The following is a 15,950-nucleotide window of genomic DNA, read 5'->3' as shown; positions in this document are numbered from 1 at the left end:
CGATGTCTATGGCAGCCAGGAAATGCCGTAGAAAGGGGTTACGGGTATATGGTCAGAATGGAATCATGAATCGTGCGTAATTATCCCCAGACTGTCCAGCCATAAAACTCGATATATGGCCATGTTGTTAACATAAACGTACAAGACCACAAACTAATGGTGCCACATAAACCGTATTTATCTGGTCACGAAGTTTTATAGTATATAGTCTAGATATCGGCCAGCAATCTGGTCAGGGCTGTGAAGTCCAAATTTTAGGGTCAGATTCAAGACTTGCATTCAGTTTCCAATTTGGCTTCCAGCCTAGTGGAAGCAGTCGCCAGTTCTCCGTGAAGAAATAATATCCCCCGAAAATGTTTGCCTGTGAGTTTCGGTGCAAAAGATTCAGAAAGGAATTGAAACTATATGGAGTAAATTGCAGGGGTGACGGTCAAATCGGTGGCCATCTTTTTGGGCCTGGCCTCCACGGCATTTTGCGTTGCCACCATTGTGCTGGCCGTCCAGAATGCGGATCTGGAGAACGATCTGCAGGACGCCCGCGATAAGATCGACGCCCTGACAGTGGACACCACTTCCACCTCCACGACGACCACAACCACAGCAGATCCCAACAAGCCAACGGATGATGGAGGAACCACCTCCCCAGGAGGAGGAACCACCCCAGGAGGAGAAACCTCTCCAGGAGGAGAAACATCTCCAGGAGGAGGAACCTCCCCGGGAGGAGGTACAACTGCCAGTACCGGAACCACTTCCACCAGCGTAAAGCCCATCTACCCCACCCTGCCCACAGGATTGCCCGATCCTGAAAAGGTAAGTGTAGATGTAAGGCTATGAAAATAAGAAAATATTTTTTTAAAATATTTCTTACGCAATATTTGAATTACGGTTTTAAGTGTTTAAATGATTTGAAACTAAGTGCTGCATATTTAAGTTAATAGTTCAGAAAAACACCCTACATCGTATGGGAAAATTTTCGCAACTGGTCAGTGGATGTCATAAAGTCGGCATGGCCACCAATTCGAAATTTATCAAGTTTCCACACAAGTTTATTGGTCATTTCAAGTGCTTATCGTCGGGTTTATTTCTTTTTCTTTTTATCAAAATACGAAAAGTTAGCTTCGGCTGAAACTTGGCTAAATCCATGGCACGATTAAGTTAGTTTAATTGCGGCCAACACAGAGTTCACAGTCAGAAAAATGGGCAACACAAAGGAGAAGCTTAAGGGTATTTATATAATTTGAGAGCAGTCTAAAATTTAGAAATACCTGTTATCCCACTTTAAATAGACTTGATCACCGCTGAACGTTTGGCCATATTCTTTGGCCTACTGTCCACCTGTCTGATTGTAGCCCTCGTAGTTGTGCTCGTCCACAGGGATAATTTGTGGATAGAGTTGGATGAAGCCAAAAGGAAGTTGGATGTGCTGGAGGACTACATTCAAAGCCACTTGCTGGCCACCCTTTCTAATAGATAGATAGATAGATAAATAACAAAAATTAGCCTTTTTTATATTACATACTGTATTTTGAATAATGGCGTAAGAATAATAAAATAATAATGGTGCATATCACATAAATTCACAGCCCCTCAAGGTTGCTTTGTTGCAACGAAGTCCACTTTGTTAACGACCTGACTACAACTTTGGCCGTTTCTATCGCCACCTTATCACCGCATTGCTCACTTTATAGGACCCCAGCTAATTATCGATGTGGTGGATATGTTTAGTAATCTTTACAACTCCCGCAGATCGAATGGCGACTGCCCACGGAGCTGCGGCCCATCAAGTACAAGCTGTACATCCAGCCCGATCTGAAGACGGGCGCCTGCGAGGGAACCGTCTCCATCCAGTTCCAGCTGAACAACGCCACCAACCTGATCGTCCTGCACGCCAAGGACCTCAATGTGCACAGCATCAGCATCCTGAACATGATGGCGCGCATGCGCGTGGCCATCGAAAAGGTCACCACGGACGCCAGCCGCGAGTTGATCTTGATCCAGCTGCGGGAGGTCCTCAGCATGAACAAGGCCTTCACCCTGTCCGCCAGCTTCGATTGCAGCCTTAGCAATCTGGTGGGCAGCTATCTCAGCAGCTACACAAATGCCGAAGGTGTCGAAAAGTAAGTAGCCATTTAAAGTTTTAGTAAAATGATATAAGCGAAAGTCACATGTCTGCTTGTTATTAAGTTTCTCGGTATATTTATTTTAGCTTTATTTTTAAGAAGAACGAATCAGAAAAAATCGAAATTTAAGGCAAATATTCATTGTTTTAGTAAGTCAGTTTTATTCCCTCCATATACATTTGGGAACATATTTTATGCTAAATAACTTTAGTCAGTAAAGTTGCACAAATAACCTTAGGTAATTTTTAAATTTTATTTTACAGGTAGGGATTTTTATATTCTGAGTGTACGTACTGAAGCTCGTTATATATTAATTTATTTATAACAGTTTAAGCTAGCTTTAAAACTCTTTATTTATATACAATATTATGTTAAGGATCAACTTTTTAAATGTACTACATAGACAAATCATTTACTTTCCGTTATAGTCAATGCTCAATTTGCAATTATTCATATTAGTGAGAGTACTACACCCAGAGAAAAACCACATAGCACAATTATTGATTTTGAAAATATAATATGAAAATTGTAGATTTCATTTTTTTTCTAATTTAAAACTAAATTTTTCCATACTTAAAAATAAAAATGAAACTGTAACACACTTTGATTTAAACACAACACCCCTCGAGGCTAAATCAGTATCAAAAATATTTGATTTAAAGTGAAAGTATTAGGGATGACCATGGTATTTTCTCTGGGTGTATACAAAAAACATGATCTTGTCAATTTAAATCTTTTATAAGATGAACAAATTTTCAAATATTTTTAAACCTTATAACAATTATATACCAGTATTTGTTGGGCTATGTACTATTGTGTTGCCCGTGACTGTGTGCTTATCACACAGTCCCCAGCTCAATTAAGAATACCCCCAATGTTGGAGTTTACGGTTTTGTTTGGGGCCATCGGGCCAAAAGCCGGTCTCAGCTGATGAGAGAGCTTTTCGGCGAAGCTCGTGGATCGAAGATCGTGGCCGCTTTGGAGCCGCGCTTCAGTTGGAAGTTTAAAGCCGAGAGCGACGGTCGCAAAAGAGCGGCTCGCGTCTTGAAACACGATCTCAGTTGTCTGCAGTACGATTCTCTATTCCGATCCCCCCTCTCCGCTCTTCTCGTGTTTCTCGTGTGCGCGCTTACGATTTGAATCAAGAATAGATATCATTCCGGCAATTGCCGTTATCAAATTAGACGAGAGAATCTTTTTTTGGACCCGGCAAAGTGACAATTAATGCCAGTCGTACATAAAACGTGACACGAAAAGCTGTGATTTCAACTGTAAATCAAGTAAAAGGCATAGTGCGAAATGCGAAATGCGACAGAAATAATAGATAATAAGTGGCCCAGATCAATCGGATACCGTTGAGTCCGCTCCAAAAGCTCCATTGTCGCCCAGTCCGTTATGCGATCGAGATTCGGGCTTTTTTAGTTGGACGCATTGATGCGATTACTAATTTTAATATTTTTTATTCGCTGAAATGCGACCGGCCACCGGATTCTAAGCCAACTTTGACTTTCAGCAGGCAGTCCGGTAAACAACGAGCCATCGCAAGCTGGCCAAGAGAACTCCACCACGAGGCTAAATCAAACAGGTTGCAGCGCTCCCCCCCCCCCCGCCCCTTTCCCCACCATTTGGCCCGCTGCAAACAGGCTTGGAGCCGAATGCATACATAGTTCACTTGCCGCGCAAGTTCTTGGCCTTAAATCGGCCACTGTCGCTGCACTGCAAAAGCAATTGGGTTAACAATTTTCTATATAACGGGGTGTGGCTTATCTATGGCTGATTTCTGAGTGATCTTTTAAGATAATCCAAATTTATTTTCATCTGTGACCTTACTTGCATTCCGTGATAAATTTGAATTGCACTTTTTTTTCTTTCAAACATTCTTTAACCGGGCTTATCAATCAGACAACTAAGATAACGACTCTCAAATTCCTTATCACATTAATTTTTATTGTCAAATTTTTTTTTAAAGACTGTTTCCTTTGCTTTTTTATTTTTGTTTTTCTTAATTATACATCAGGTATAAAATGAGTTATCTAGAAAAACATGTTTACAACCCTTTAGCTTAAATAATAATAATAATTAATTGCCAAACTAATGAATGGATAAACATTATTAAATTTATTTTTCAATTTTACTTTCGAGTTTAAGGTATATAAAAACTTGTTTATGAAAAAGGTGCAAATCACATTGTAGTACTTTTTTTTTTGCTGTGTATAACTGGCTGCTGGCCAAGAAATGCGTCGTGTTTACATCTCCAATGCGGCGGATACTCAATGGCCGCTGAGAAAATACTTTCTTCCAAAAGTCGAAACAAAATGGGTCGACATCATTGACTGCCAAACAACTTGTTGTCGTAGTATAGTCTTTTTCTCCACACCGTTTCTCACTGTGTTTTCTCGTTTTGTTTTGTTCTTGAAAGTTCAGCCGAAGCCCGGTGGTCAAACCTTTTTTTCGTTTTCATTGACACTGATTTCTTTTTTGTTCTTCTTGGGCGAAATAGAAATTCCGCTCAAGTGTGGGAAAAAACCTTCGAAAGTGCAAGGTTTTTAATTGGATTTGTATGCTAATAATGTAAATTAATTGCTGTTGGCGGAATTGATAAGGCATTTGACACCTTTTGTGTGGTGTAAATTAAACAATTAGACGCTTTGAAGTTCAATGCCCTTTAAAATTTAATGTTTTAATTAGCTGGGTCTTTGATTTTCTTTATTACGCTTATTGATGTTCTATTTTTAATTGACTTGTTAATTGACAAGTTATTTATTGAAGTGAGTTGCTTATAATTCTAGACCGTAAGCACAAGCGTTGTTTGTTCCTAATATGGATCAACTTGCAGTAAATTATGATCTTTGATTTTGATATTTAATGTATGTATTGGTATATGACTACTTTATTCATAACTATATTTCTGAACTGGGCCTTAGATTTGAAATTAATTGATTAATTTAATTAAATTTCAGACCTTAGGGCATTTAACTATATTCAAATAAAGCTTTCAAGGCTGATGTTTCGTATGCCGATTTCATAGTCTATTTTTGTTTATAGTGATGCAACTCTTTGATTGATAATAAATGTATTTCGCATTCCGTTAACCCCAAACATGCAAATTGAGGCAATCATTTCTTTGTCCACCGATTTGCGCCTTTTTATTGTTTTTATTTTAATTTTTCCTTTGTGAATATCGTAAATTACAGGCACGTATAGACGACCTTTGTCAAGTGTCATCCCATCGCGGGTGTTACAGGCTGTATTTTTTACTACTCTGGGTTTTTATTTTGTATTTTTGGGTGTTTCTGGGGCGCACTTGTCACGTAAAGCGATTTGCATTTTTGCGGCTTTTTCTCCGGCGACTTTGTGTATTGTGAAAGTTATGACCTTAAAAAGCCCGAAGAACGTGTTTCAAATCAAAGCTTTCAATTTCAAATTTCAAAAATTGTATGCAATTGAGCTCTGAAGTAAACAAAACGATGCATTGGAGAAAAATGAATTACTTTTGTTATAGAATATTTGTTTACTTTTTTTCTTTTTTCCAAATTCTCTGAATAACAAAATAATCTTAAGGATTGAACAAATAAAAGTCATGATCCCAATTATCACGGTGCTACCGTTTTGAAATTAAGTACTTTAAATTAACAATACTTTATCCAACTGGATCATTATTTACATAATCATTTTTATTAAACTGCTATATGTTAAAACAGCGAAATGTAAGACATTGTAAGCGTAGTGCCCGTTAAAAGTTTTACTGGTCTTCAAACATCTATTAAAATTTCGTCTGTGTACATTCGACTCGATCATCAAAGAAGTGAAATTTATGCCACTCATTAGCGAAGCATGAGAACTGTTATGTTATGGCTTGTGCCCCCGCGATCATCGCTTCATCGGGCTCAGAATGCGAAGACATCCACGTTTGAGCAATGGGGCGTGTCCGATTGCCTCTTGAAAGTCGGCGATATATACATATAATGCATATACGTACTCTAGAGCCGCTGGCATTGTCTGCAGATCTTCTGGCTCTTTTTTTTCAGCCTCTCATAAGGTAGTAGTCATGCAATTTGGTTGCCGGCGATGTGCGGTGGCTTTGTGCGATGTGCGCTCCCTAATTGAGTCAGCATTACATCATCCGCGGAAGATTCGAGGGGGTGGGCTTTGGGTATCAGAGACAATTGCCTGGCGGCTGGGGAAAAATTAGCATATTCTGCAGTCTCGAATTCCCCATTTCGCACAATTTAAAGTGAATAGGGTTCGGGTGTATGCGAGGTTCCGTGTGATATTGCAGCTGCATCGCATATTGTTCTCTTTTAATATATGCCTTGGTACGATGCCTTAATACTCCTATATCCTGACATAATTGTCAGGGCACAAGCCGTGTACCTTTGCTCTGTGGCCAATTCAATTCATTTCCATTGCTAATAATGGCATCTGCAATTTCTTCCCATCGCTCAAGCTCCGGAGATTTGTGCAACAAAGTCGTTAGTCTGCCCGGTAAATTGTCAGTCAAAAAGCCAACAACCTTTTGTGATCCATCAATCAATTGCACACGGGAAGAAAATTCTTTGCATTTATTTATGATATTAATATTAAATTGATTAATGAAAAATATTTGAAATACGCTGAACTATACTTGTTATCGTAACATTTGGTAACATTAATTGCCATTTAGGAGGTGGTTTGTAAATTTGAAAAAAACCTGTATCTCCTTATTACTTATTTTGACAATCGCCTTTCGTACTAAGTGAATTTTTTCAATCTTATTGTATTGACGTATGCATATAATGTCACTGAGTTGATCAACCTTAAAAAATCAATATTTCATATCGCAATTTGCTGTGAAAAGACGCCTCTGTAGAAAGTGGCCTGTGGTGGCCGTATCATTGCAACAAGCCCGAAGATTCGAATTGCAACTTTGCAACTCTTGCGGTTGGGTAGCCCAGTTCCAACACCAACCAGCAACTAAACTAAAAAACGGCTTCGAGTATTTGTAGTAACAATTTCACGAAATGACCAACTTCATTACGTGACCATTGGCGGGGATTGGGGGACGAAAATTACAGGCATCTGATTGATCTGCAGCGAGACAAAATTGAGGCAATCTCCACCTGGAGATGGAGTGAAATGTGAAATGTGACGGAAGCTGAGCTGCCCCGCCACCTTCTCGCCATAAAAAGGACGGGCAAATAAACCCGGGTTTGTTTATAAGCAGCTCGGAGATTATAAAAACTGATGATGGCAGCGCCGGCGACGCATGTAATTCAGTACGCGGCTTTTTATGATGCTCTCGAGTTACCTCGCCGATGACACAATAGATTGGATGAAGTTGTGGCCTTTTGGGGCAGCCTCAGTTCGTGATAAAACTACAGTTAAAGCGGAGCTTACCGATCGCGGCAGTGACAATTCACAAAAAAAAAAAAAAAAAACCTTTAATAATATTTCCAAGTGATTTACTGTTGTAGAACGACGAGTCATACAGCACCCAAAAAACCAGTGTAAATAGTTATAGCAAAAAAGTTTAAAAAAAATACACAATAAGGTGAAACGAAATCAAAAGTCAGCATGTATGCAGCAAAAAACGTCCGCCCGCGCAGCAGTCTCTCCGCAGACGATAACCACCGGATCAAGGACACCAATCGGCCGCACAAGGCCCCCAGCAACACGATCCTGACCCTGGCGGCCTTCTGCGTCTTCCTGCTCGTCCTCTGCGGCTTCCTGCTGGGCGCCCTCGTCTACGTGGGCAAGAACATAGCCGAGGAACACCAGCGGCAGCAGCAGCAGCAGCCCTCGAACGCCTCCCAGTGGGCCCTCAACTCCACCATACGCACCGTGTACGTGGATCGGGACCAGTTGCTCTCCACGAAGCCCATTCTGAGCGTACTCTCAGGTACGATGGTCCCCTATGGTCGGGAAAATGATCAAAATATATATCAAAATATCAAATATTTGAGTGTATCTGATAATTGCAAGCTCAAAGGTGTATAGAAAGCGGCAGAAAGAACAGACAGTGAGGCAGTAAAAAGTAAGGTGAAAGCTTTTTTTTTAAATATGATGTGACCCTTTATTTGTGTTAGAAAATGAGTAATAATATTTAACTGGGGCTCAAAAGGGAATAATAAAGTTACAGCTTGTTTCACAAAACTTTAATACAGTCAATTGTCTACTAGTCAATTTATGAAGACTCTTTGTCATATAATTTTGAAAAATTATAACACACTTTAAAGGGAATTTTTGAAGAATTAAATAAATAAATATTTTTAAAATTCTGGATAATATAATAATAGAAAATGTATTATTGTATGTATAATCCCAAATTTAAAAATTGAATTTCTTTTTGTTTATATGAATTTAAAACAATATTTTTGTGTAAAAAATCAATCATATTCAATGTTATACAAATCAAGCATATATTTTCATTAAGTGTCAGACTTCAGATTAATGCAAGAAAAATTCATGAGTTACATAAAATCATGTTTGAATTTGGCGCGCAACCTCTGCGGTAAATAATACCAAATGCATTTATCCAAGTTCTAAACCTTTTTTTGTGGTATTTTAAAGTGTGTTTTCTGCATTACAAAGCATATTTTGGAAAAACTGCCACACTGTTCTTAGCTTTTATGAGACTCATATATTATAGGAGATTAAAAGAGACTAATAACTGATAATTTAACCGCATATTAAACGCAGATAATCGCGTTCACACCACACAAGTGCCTGCCAGCAGAAAATCGAGTATTATGGCCACCCTGGCGCCCGCCATCAAAGCCGCGAGCAAGGTGCTCGAGAAACTGGGATTCCGGCTGCCCAAGCAGATAAAGCCCAGCAAGTACCGCCTCCACCTGCGCCCCGATCTCGACCGGAAGAACTTCTCCGGCAACATCAGCATCAGCCTGCAGGTCCTGGAGCCCATCGCCTTCATTCCGGTGCACGTGAAGCAGCTGAACGTGAGCACCGTGGCGGTGCAGCACCTGGACGACTCGGGGTCGCCGCTCAACGAGATCACCCCCTCGCTGACCTTTGCCCACCCGGATTTCGAGTACTGGGTGACCGAGTTCGAGCAGCCCCTCGCGGTGGGTAACTACTCGCTGCGCCTCAGCTTCAACGGATCGCTGACGGACCGCATCACGGGCATGTACCAGAGCTCCTACTTGGACAAGCTGAAGAACCGCTCCAGGTAGCCAGGCTACTAACTAATAACTACTAACTGCTATACCCAATGCCCCCAGCATGCACCCCACTAACCTAGCTTTAAGGAGCTGACTTTGGTCTTCTAATTTAAATTGGTAAAACTAAAATAGCTAACCAATCCAAACTTTAAGGCTACAACCCCAAATCTACTTTTCCGGTTTTTTTAAGTTTTACTTTATGATCACTTTAACGATATAAATGCAAAGATTTTATTTTAGATTAACTAGCGTTTTTAAAGGTTTCATACTGTAGTTTATTTTGTAAGGCTTTTAAAATATTAAATATTTTAAGCTTACGTTACTTATAAGTTAATAGAGATGTTAAAACTATCTGTGAATAGAATCTCCAAACAATATTCCTTCTAATGTTACTACTATATCGTCACGGTCAAAATAATAACACTGAGGCAACTTAAAAATCTTAAACAACATACTTTTTAAGCGCAACCAAATTTTATTTTCTTTTCTGATAAAGCAACCTAATTAAACCCAGCTAAAAAACATAAGTTTAAATTTTTATTAAATGTTATTTATTCTTCCAAATTCTACCTCTTATAAAAAATATCTTAAAAAATGGTTAGCATTTTGAGATATTTATTGCATTGATCTGTTTTTAACATATTATTAAAAATATTTAATTTTCCTTTTTAAAGTTACTTTAGAAATGTTTTTAAAAATTTAATCAACGGTAAATGGACTTAAACAAATTTTTGATTTTTGCTCTTTGAAAAGGGTTAAAAAGTGATAAGATATGTAACATAATCGATAAGGTTTCATGTTTAATCCCACATAAATATACACCACTAACATTGCCCATTGATTCCCTTCCAGATCGATTGTGAGCACCAAGTTCGAGCCCACCTACGCCCGATTGGCCTTCCCCTGCTTCGATGAGCCCGCTCTGAAGGCCCAGTTCACCATCACGGTGGCTCGTCCCAGTGGCGATGAGTACCACGTGCTGTCCAACATGCCGGTGGCCAGTGAGTACGTCGATGGCGATCTCACCGAGGTGACCTTCGCGGAGACCCTGCCCATGAGCACATACCTGGCCGCCTTTGTAGTGTCTGATTTTGCGTACAAGACCACCACGGTGGCGGGTACCAGCATTGAGTTGAGGGTATATGCTCCGCCTGCACAGGTCGAGAAAACGCAGTACGCTTTGGAGACTGGAGCCGGAGTGACGGCCTACTACATCGACTACTTCAACATCTCGTACCCGCTGCCCAAACTGGACATGGTGGCCATACCCGATTTCGTGTCCGGTGCCATGGAGAACTGGGGATTGGTCACCTTCCGGGAGACGGCGCTCCTGTACGACGAGTCCACCAGTTCCAGCGTCAATAAGCAGCGCGTGGCCATCGTGGTGGCGCACGAGCTGGCGCACCAGTGGTTCGGCAACCTGGTGACCATGAACTGGTGGAGCGACCTGTGGCTGAACGAGGGATTCGCCTCCTTTGTGGAGTACAAGGGTGTGAAGCACATGCACCCGGAATGGGACATGGACAACCAGTTTGTGATTGAGGAGCTGCATCCGGTGCTGACCATCGATGCCACCCTGGCCTCCCATCCGATTGTCAAGTCGATTGAGAGCCCTGCCGAGATCACCGAGTACTTCGATACCATCACCTACTCCAAGGGAGCCGCCTTGGTTCGCATGCTGGAGAACCTGGTGGGCGAGCCCAAGCTGAAGAATGCCACCACTCGCTATTTGGTGCGTCACATCTACAGCACTGCCACCACCGAGGATTACCTCACTGCCGTCGAGGAGGAGGAAGGACTCGACTTTGATGTGAAGTAAGTATTGCTTACTTAATGTAAAGATGCCTTCATCAAGCTTTCATTTTCTAATGTAACCTGCAGACAGATCATGCAAACCTGGACGGAGCAGATGGGTCTTCCTGTGGTGGAGGTAGTGAAAAGTGGAAACACCTACAAGCTCACTCAAAAGCGCTTCCTGGCCAATGAGGATGACTACGCAGCGGAGGCTGAACCATCGTCATTCAAGTTAGTCGATTATATATAATTTATACCCTACGTTATAGAATGACATACTTATAAGATTCCTCTTTCAACAGCTACCGTTGGTCGATTCCCATCACCTACACAAGCAGCCTCAGCAGCGAGGTCCAGTCCACGATCTTCAACCACAACGACAACGAGGCCAGCATCACGCTCTCGGGCGATGCCAGCTGGATCAAGTTCAACAAGGATCAGGTGGGCTACTACCGGGTCAACTATGCGGACGAGCAGTGGGCAGCGCTGACCACTGCGCTCAAGGCGTCCCGGGAAACCTTCAGCACCGCCGATCGTGCTCATCTGCTGAACGATGCCAACACTTTGGCCGCTGCCGGACAGCTGAACTACGCCGTGGCTCTCGATCTGAGCACTTACCTGGAGAGCGAGAAGGACTACGTGCCCTGGAGCGTCGGCACCTCCTCTTTGGCAACTCTGAGGAACCGCGTCCACTACACGGATCTGTACAGCAACTTTACCACCTACGCCCGTAAACTGCTTACGCCAATTGTGGAGAGCGTAACCTTTACCGTCGGCACTGATCATCTGCAAAAGTAAGAAAGTTTTATTTACTTTATTTATTGTTTTATTACTTTCTAATATTAAAATGCAAATTAATCAACAGAAATCTCAAAATTTTGGTTGAAAAAGAAAATGTATTGCCCAATAATAATGCTCTACCTATACAAAGTTTTGTGAAACACTTGTTCCCTTTAAATATTGTGAAATTTAAATCATAAAAAAAAGTTATTCCATATTTGTATCTAATAATAATGTTTTATAATACAAACTTTTCCCTCTTAAATTTAAAAATTTAAGTTCCATTCATAAATGTTTTCACTAAGATAGTAAATTTAAATATATATGTAGTAAATTTCATACCCAGAAACCCTACATTTTAAGGCTAAGGCTAATTTAACTTCAACTCACCTTTAATAACCGATTTAAACTTTCAATTGTTTACAGTCGCCTCCGCATCAAGGTGCTGAGCTCCGCCTGCAGTTTGGGACACGAGAGCTCTCTGCAGCAGGCTGTCACGCTGTTCAACCAGTGGCTGGCCAGTCCGGAGACAAGACCCAGTCCGGATATCCGGGACGTGGTCTACTACTACGGCCTGCAGCAGGTGAACACGGAGGCTGCGTGGGATCAGGTGTGGAAGCTGTACGTGGACGAGGCCGATGCCCAGGAGAAGCTGAAGCTGATGAACAGCCTGGCCGCCGTGCAGGTGCCGTGGCTGCTGCAACGGTACATCAACTGGGCCTGGGACGAGAGCAATGTGCGCCGCCAGGACTACTTCACGCTGCTGGGCTACATCTCCTCCAACCCGGTGGGTCAGAGCCTGGTGTGGGACTACGTGCGCGAGAACTGGGAGCAGCTGGTGGAGCGTTTCGGCATCAACGAGCGCACTCTGGGCCGACTGATACCCACGATCACGGCCCGCTTCTCCACGCAGACGAAGCTGGAGGAGATGCAGCAGTTCTTCGCCAAGTATCCCGAGGCGGGAGCCGGAACTGCGGCCCGCCAACAGGCGCTGGAAACGGTGAAGGCCAACATCAAGTGGCTATCGGTGAACAAGGCCCAGGTGGGCGAGTGGTTGGCCAACTATGTCCAACAGTCCGCCGTCACCAATCGCATTCAATGAGTCGACCACTCGGCCATTTGCACCCTGTAAAATACCAATAATGTAAAAACTACCAATGGAATTGAACATAGTCTTAGCTAACTAGTGCAGCAATTGCATTTCAAATGTGAACGAAGAATTGTGAATGCTTATGATATTTTTGAAGAAAATACAAGACAACAAATTTACCCTACCTCCATTTTCTTGAAAATGGGATACTTTTTAATGCTTTTGCTTAGACTTAAAGCAGTTAGGCTTGAACAATGTAATGCAACAAAAAATAGTTTTATTTAGTTAAGGTACATGTGTTAGGTATCGTATCAAGTATCAACCGCCAGCGGTATTGCCTGCAGCTGTGGTGACCCATGGGCACAATGGTGACCGCAGCATGCAAGCGATGAGAAGGAAAGTGGCTTCAGTTGCTGGAGCGCTGAACAACATCAGCGTAGCAACCACAAAGATGGCCATCAGGAAAGTGGAGAACTGCATGGTGACTTGTTTCGGACTATACCTAGCTTTAGATTGAAACGGGCTGCTATTTATACCTGCTTCTAAAGTATTTCTTAGCACTGGCCGAGCAAGTTTGTTTAGATGTTTCTGCAATTGCTTACAAATATTTGCATTAAATGAATGCATTTAAACAATGATATCAAACTATCAACACTTCTACGCAATTATCAGTCAATTTTCCTAGTTTCTACGGCTAAAAAGTATTTCTTAAGAGAAATCAGCCCAAGAATCTATTTAATAAAAATAAATTCATTGGTTAATCATTTAAAGAAAAAATATTTTGAGAAACATCGAATTGTTCGGAAAACGTACGGGTTACCTTAATTTTTATTACAGTAACATATTTAACAATGCACTTTGGATTGGTTACAAATATTGTTTTATGAGAAATTGTCAGATAGCCATTAAAGAAGGCAAAGCTTATTGCAGCTCTAGTATATCAATCGATTCTGCTTCATCTTTTACTATAGATTTAAATATTTATGAACAAACACATGTAACATTAAAGCAAATTTCCTCATATATATATTCTTGATCAGCATGACTAGACGGGTTGATATAGCCATGCCCGTATGTTACTATACCGCTTAAAAGCTATGTGCTTAAAAGTGCCGACAGAAAGAACCTTATAACATAGATTTATTGGCGAATTGTTGAGGTTAATAGCTTGTTAGATTCGTGAATGTTCCAACTCTAAGATAATGTGATAAAATTATTTTCGGTCTTAAGGCGTGTATTTGTTAAGAACTAGTTTATGAGGAAGGATTTTCAGTTTTAGCAATTTATTCAAACTTCGTCGAACGCTAGCATCTATACTGGGAAATGTATGGGAAAGTTAAAGAATGTTCCATTTCTCGTAAAATAAGCTATCGATGACCGCAATTGGTTAGCCGGAACTGGATTTAAAAAATAAAATAGGCATACAAAAGGTGAAAAGCGGAAAAAAGCTAAAAAATGGTACAATAAAAAAAAATTTAGAGTATCGTTTTTTTAAACAATGAGTCCACTTGCACCGGAACTAAATTATTGAGTCTTTCCGTATCGTATCGTATTTTTTTATGATCATGTTAAGAAAATATAACGATCGGAAGACTATATCCTTTAGGTGTCATACGTTTAAACGTTTACAGAATATCCGAAACTCACATTGTAAAACCGATGTCAAAATTTATTCTGTTATTTTTTTAATAAATTTATAAAAATGACAAAAAATATAATTTTGGTATTAATATCAAGGAATTAACAAAAACCATTATCTTATAGTGACAACAGATTAGTCGTTAAAAGGCCTAGTGACAGTTAGCTTTAGCTCGGAAATCACCCAAATAGTTATTCTTATAATCATGCTATATTTTCCTTCCCACTGCTCAAAGAATAAAAACCTTGGGTCGACAGACACCTACGATATGCAAATAAGGCTGGGGGAGGTGCAATAAATATCCTTCTTAAAACTCAGATAGCTGGCACCACCATAAACATTTTAAAGTTTTTTTTGGTTTGATTTATAACAGACAAAGTATAAATGCAGTAATGTAATGCGACAAAAAATAATTTTATTAAGTTGAGGTGCATGTTAAGTATCGTATCAAGGGTGAGCTAAATCGGCAGCAGATCCAATCATGTAACTTTTTTAGGTGTAGCTGTGGTGATCCATGGGCACAATGGTGACCGCAGCATGCAAGCGATGAAAATAATGGTGCCCTCAGTTGCTGGAGCGCTGAACAACAACAGCGTAGTTACCACAAAGATGGCCATCAGGAAAGTGGAGAACTGCATGGTGACTTGTTTCGGACTATACCTACCTTTAGATTGAAACGGGCTGCTATTTATATGTGCTTCCAAAGTACCATAAAACAAAATAACATTTCTTCGCGCTGGCCGATTAAGTTTGCTTAAATGATTCTTTAATTGTTCACAAATATTAACTTAAGTGTACACTGATAAAAAAAATCGAACAGTAAGAACGAACATCTAGATATTGAATTAATAAAGTTGTGTTAAAAAAAACAAGAAAGAAAGCAAACTTCGGCAAGCCGAAGTTCATATACCCTTGCAGCTATTGCATGAATTAAATACTTTTGAAAACATTTAAATTATGATTTACTTGAGTATATACTGAAAAACAGTGAAGCTATGATGATTTGCAGCTCAATTATTAGATAGTTATTTTATATATTTTTATTAGTTCTATGGGAGCTATATGATATAGACGCCCGATTTTGATAAAATTTAAACCATAATTCTGAAATAATTAAACATTGCCATATGTCGAAGAACTAAACAAAAAATTAAAAAACAGAAAAGTTATAATTTTTTTTCATTTATTTCTCCGATTGTTCCTATGGGACCTATATGATATAGTCGTCCGACTTTGATGAAATTTAAACCGTAAATCGAAAATATTTAACCATTACTAAATGTCGAAGAACTAAACAAAAAATTAAAAAACAGCAAAGTTATAATTTTTTTTCATTTATTTTTCCGATTGTTCCTATGGGAGCTATATGC

General features: G+C 40.3%; 4 protein-coding genes across 8 annotated transcripts; 2 read left to right on the top strand and 2 right to left on the bottom strand.

The window, feature by feature from the left end:
• The first annotated feature begins 286 nt into the window (after nucleotides 1-286).
• On the top strand, nucleotides 287-13,120 carry LOC108134917 (glutamyl aminopeptidase). Of its 5 annotated transcripts, none has more exons than XM_017255458.2 (7): nucleotides 287-363; nucleotides 422-810; nucleotides 1,747-2,117; nucleotides 10,130-11,092; nucleotides 11,159-11,302; nucleotides 11,374-11,865; nucleotides 12,278-13,120. In XM_017255458.2, the coding sequence occupies exons 1-7, from the start codon at nucleotides 354-356 to the stop codon at nucleotides 12,951-12,953; spliced, it is 3,045 nt and encodes a 1,014-aa protein (XP_017110947.1). In that variant the 5' UTR covers nucleotides 287-353; the 3' UTR covers nucleotides 12,954-13,120. The 5 variants fall into 5 exon arrangements, with proteins under 5 accessions (XP_017110947.1, XP_017110932.1, XP_041565536.1 ...); XM_017255443.2 differs by lacking the exons at nucleotides 287-363; nucleotides 422-810; nucleotides 1,747-2,117 and adding exons at nucleotides 3,169-3,391; nucleotides 7,574-7,998; nucleotides 8,799-9,285; XM_041709602.1 differs by lacking the exons at nucleotides 287-363; nucleotides 422-810; nucleotides 1,747-2,117 and adding exons at nucleotides 3,169-3,391; nucleotides 7,558-7,998; nucleotides 8,799-9,285.
• On the top strand, nucleotides 1,176-1,570 carry LOC108134942. The gene is made up of 2 exons (XM_017255469.2): nucleotides 1,176-1,224; nucleotides 1,287-1,570. The coding sequence occupies exons 1-2, from the start codon at nucleotides 1,197-1,199 to the stop codon at nucleotides 1,472-1,474; spliced, it is 216 nt and encodes a 71-aa protein (XP_017110958.1). The 5' UTR covers nucleotides 1,176-1,196; the 3' UTR covers nucleotides 1,475-1,570.
• Nucleotides 13,121-13,198: 78 nt separating the features above from the next.
• On the bottom strand, nucleotides 13,199-13,451 carry LOC108134953. Its single transcript, XM_017255478.2, has one exon. It carries the CDS (start codon nucleotides 13,419-13,421, stop codon nucleotides 13,260-13,262), a length of 162 nt encoding a protein of 53 aa, XP_017110967.1. The 5' UTR covers nucleotides 13,422-13,451; the 3' UTR covers nucleotides 13,199-13,259.
• A 1,524-nt stretch (nucleotides 13,452-14,975) lies between these two features.
• Nucleotides 14,976-15,244, bottom strand: LOC108150184. The gene has a single exon (XM_017278181.1). It carries the CDS (start codon nucleotides 15,216-15,218, stop codon nucleotides 15,060-15,062), a length of 159 nt encoding a protein of 52 aa, XP_017133670.1. The 5' UTR covers nucleotides 15,219-15,244; the 3' UTR covers nucleotides 14,976-15,059.
• Nucleotides 15,245-15,950: the final 706 nt, after the last annotated feature.

This window comes from Drosophila elegans, unplaced genomic scaffold, assembly GCF_018152505.1.
Source record: "Drosophila elegans isolate 14027-0461.03 unplaced genomic scaffold, ASM1815250v1 contig_476, whole genome shotgun sequence".
Taxonomy (NCBI): Eukaryota; Metazoa; Arthropoda; class Insecta; order Diptera; family Drosophilidae; genus Drosophila; species Drosophila elegans.
The sequence above is the reverse complement of the archived record's forward strand: the minus strand, read 5'-3'. Positions and strand labels throughout refer to the sequence as shown.

Excerpts from the sequence above, each read along its gene's own strand:
- LOC108134942 (XM_017255469.2), top strand. The coding sequence starts at position 1,197 with ATGGGCAACACAAAGGAGAAGCTTAAGG. Across the intron at positions 1,225-1,286 it reads CACAAAGGAGAAGCTTAAGG|ACTTGATCACCGCTGAACGT; the intron begins GTATTTATATAA and ends CACTTTAAATAG.
- LOC108134917 (XM_017255443.2), top strand. The coding sequence starts at position 7,674 with ATGTATGCAGCAAAAAACGTCCGCCCGCGCAGCAGTCTCTCCGCAGAC. Across the intron at positions 11,093-11,158 it reads GGACTCGACTTTGATGTGAA|ACAGATCATGCAAACCTGGA; the intron begins GTAAGTATTGCT and ends TGTAACCTGCAG. Across the intron at positions 11,866-12,277 it reads GGCACTGATCATCTGCAAAA|TCGCCTCCGCATCAAGGTGC; the intron begins GTAAGAAAGTTT and ends AATTGTTTACAG.
- LOC108134953 (XM_017255478.2), bottom strand. The coding sequence starts at position 13,421 with ATGCAGTTCTCCACTTTCCTGATGGCCATCTTTGTGGTTGCTACGCTG.
- LOC108150184 (XM_017278181.1), bottom strand. The coding sequence starts at position 15,218 with ATGCAGTTCTCCACTTTCCTGATGGCCATCTTTGTGGTAACTACGCTG.